The sequence below is a fragment of the Agelaius phoeniceus genome, chromosome 17, assembly GCF_051311805.1.
Source record: "Agelaius phoeniceus isolate bAgePho1 chromosome 17, bAgePho1.hap1, whole genome shotgun sequence".
Lineage (NCBI taxonomy): Eukaryota > Metazoa > Chordata > Aves > Passeriformes > Icteridae > Agelaius > Agelaius phoeniceus.
In genome coordinates, this window is record NC_135281.1 from 15,507,695 (window position 1) to 15,510,731 (window position 3,037).

At 59.9% G+C, this 3,037-nt stretch overlaps 1 protein-coding gene across 1 annotated transcript; it reads right to left on the reverse strand.

The window, feature by feature from the left end:
* Nucleotides 1–221: 221 nt before the first annotated feature.
* Nucleotides 222–2,541, reverse strand: CEBPB (CCAAT enhancer binding protein beta). The gene has a single exon (XM_054644418.2). It carries the CDS (start codon nt 2,297–2,299, stop codon nt 1,325–1,327), a length of 975 nt encoding a protein of 324 aa, XP_054500393.1. The 5' UTR covers nt 2,300–2,541; the 3' UTR covers nt 222–1,324.
* Nucleotides 2,542–3,037: the final 496 nt, after the last annotated feature.

Genomic DNA, 3,037 nt, shown 5'->3' on the forward strand with positions numbered 1-3,037 from the left:
CTCCTCCTCCTCCTCCTCCTCCTCCTCCTCCTCTGCACCCCCCACTCATCTGCCTCTTGCCCTCTTGCCCCTCTCATCAGAGGATCCACCTGCAGTTCTTAGGAGTTTTTAGGAGAACATCTCCAAGCAAAGGGAAGGGGGTGGGTCATGAGCCTCTCACCTGGTTGGGTCTCATGGGAGCTTCCTGAGCAATGCCCGAAATTACCGAAATCCAACAGAAATGCTACTTTCTCATGTTTATTCCTGTAAACTACAAACATAAGAAATGCTGAATCGTAAAGAATAGGAACTCTGTAAAGAAGAAGAAAAAAAAACAAAAACAAAACCAAACACAAACAAAACCTCATTTCATGCTTCCTCCCTTACTTTTTCTTCCTCCCTCGCACTTCAGACTCGGCGTTATTTGCCAAAGATTGGTCATGGTTTGGATAGCACATCTTGCTCTACACGTTCAAAACAGCATGAAGTGCAGAAAAAAACCCAACACAAACACCTCCTCCCCAAACAACACCCAAGCAGCAGCTAAAGCAGGTGATTAAAGGAAACAAAATGAGGCAACAAGAACCGGCTAAGGCTTCCAGCTCTGCTCTTTGCCGAGTTTCTCTTGGGGGTTTTGGGGTTTGGTTTTGATTATTGTGTCGTGGTTTTTTTTTTTTCCTTTCTCTCAGAGAAAGCTAAAAGACCAACAAAAATCCCTATCCCTGATCACAGCATTGAGCCAGAATCAGCTGGAATTTCAACCCCGTGTTTAATCTAACTTTAAACATGCCTCCAAAATAAAACAAGCTACTTTTTTTTAACCTAGTCATAAAGTTTATTAAAATTGTTCATTAATGCTTCAAATGTAGCAAGAATGCATAGATCCCAAAATATACATATGTATTTTCTTATAGAAATAGATTATTCTTTATAATAAAAAAACTGTAGGAACATCTTTAACAGATTACTCAATCCATGACTGACAGTTACACGAGATTGCATCATGTACACAGCATTCCCAGCCATGCTTAAAGGATTGCATCACTTTGCCCTTGCTCTCCTCTCGCTCTTTTAAATAACCCAGCGCCCAGCAGAGCCCGCCCGGGCCGGGGCCGGGGTCCCTCCGCGCCCCCTCCGCGCCCGCCCCGCTGCAGCCCCGGCCCCGCTCAGACCCCGCGCGGCGGCGGAGCCTTCCGCCAACATGTCGGTAAAGACAAAAAAAAAACCCCAAAAAATATCCAACAACAACAACAGCACAAATGAAAACCAAACCCGCCCGCCCGCCGCGGGCTCTCGCCCCCCTCGGCCCGGCCCCAGGAGCGGCTCCGCTCGCCCCGGCCGGGGGTCAGCAGCGCGGCGAGGAGGCGAGCAGGGGCTCGGGCAGCTGTTTGAACAAGTTCCTGAGGGTGCTCAGCTCCCGGGAGAGCTGCTCCACCTTCTTCTGCAGCCGCTCGTTCTCGGCCGTCAGTTCCAAGACTTTATGCTGCGTCTCCAGGTTGCGCATTTTGGCTTTGTCGCGGCTCTTGCGCACCGCGATGTTGTTCCTCTCCCGGCGGAGCTTGTACTCGTCGCTGTGCTTGTCCACGCACTTCTTGGGCTTGTTCTTGCCCGCCGGGGCGGCGGAGTAGCCCCCGCCGGCGGCGGCGGACTTGGAGGACTCGGAGGGGTTGGGGGTGCCGGGGGGGCTGGAGGAGGACGAGGTGGACAGGTTCCCGCTGCTGCCGCTCGGCACCGACTGGTAACCCAGGTAGGAGCGCACGGTGCTGCCGTAGGGCGAGGACATGCCCCCCGGTCCCGGCCCCGCGCCCCCTTCTTCCTTACGGGGCCCTTTGCAAGAGTCCAGGGTCTCGAAGACCGGCTCCACTTTGGTTTCCACGATCTGGGGCGGGAAGCAGCCCGGCAGCCCCCCCGGCTTGTGGCTCTGGCTGGCGCAGGGGTGGCTGTGCCGGGCGAGGCTGATGTAGGTGTAGTCGGGCTTCTTGCTGCCGCCGCTGCCTTTATAGTCCTCGGCGAAGAGATCGGAAAGGAAATCTTGGCCGGCGCCGCTGCTGCACGGAGGCTCAAAGTTGCCCCCTGCTGCTGCCGCGGGAGGCGGCGGCTGCGACGCCAAAGGCTCCAGGTACGGGCTGAAGTCGATGGCTCGCTCGTGGTCCCCGACGGTGAGCTCGGTCATGGAGCGGCCCCCGGCCGCCCGCGGGTGCAGCTTGTTGAGAGCAGCCAGACAGTCCGCCTCGTAATAGAAATTAGCCACTTCCATGGATTTAAAGGCGGGCGGCTGGATGGGGAGGCATGCTGCGTCCCAGGCCACCAGGCGTTGCATGAAAGCAAAGGGGGATGCGGGGAGGAGGAAACGACGCAGGGGGCCCCCCCCGGCAGAGGGTCAAGCTGCCGCCGTCGGGGTGGGGGGCTCCAGACCCTGCCGCAGTCTCTGGCCTGGGCACGGCCCCGCGGCGCTGCCCGGCCGGGCTGGATCAGTCCCTGCGGCGCGCCGGGGCTTCACCGCTCCGGCAGCTGCGGCGGGGGCTGGCGCGTCTCCTCCGGACCATCTGGTTCTGGGTCCCGTGTCCTAAAGTCTCTGACTTAGGAAAGTTCCTTTCCTCAGTTATTTATAGGGGCGGTGGATCCCATAGCAACAGGCGCGTCACCGCCTGGCCGCCTGCCACTCCGCACGCTCCGCGCTGCCGGTCCCGGCCCCGGAGGAGGCTCCCGGGGCGGGTGCGCCGGTGCCGTGCCGTGCCCGCCGGGCCGCCCACAACAAACCCGGGCAGGGACGGACGGACGGACGGACGGACAGACGGACGGAGGGAGGGAGGGGCCGGCTGCGGGCCCGCAGGTGCGGGAGGTCGGGGCTGGCCCGGGCTGCAGCGGGCAGCGCTCAGCCCCGGGGCCGCAGGGACAGCGTGTGCCCGGCACTGCCCGTGCTGCCCCGTGCCCGCCCGGGCTCCGCTCGGGCACCGCGGAGATAGAGAGGCAGTGCCCGGGGCTGGCAGCGCCGCCGCGGCTGGGCACGGATCGCTCTGGGTCTCGTTTCACCCTAGGGGAAATCAAGGCAGGAAAG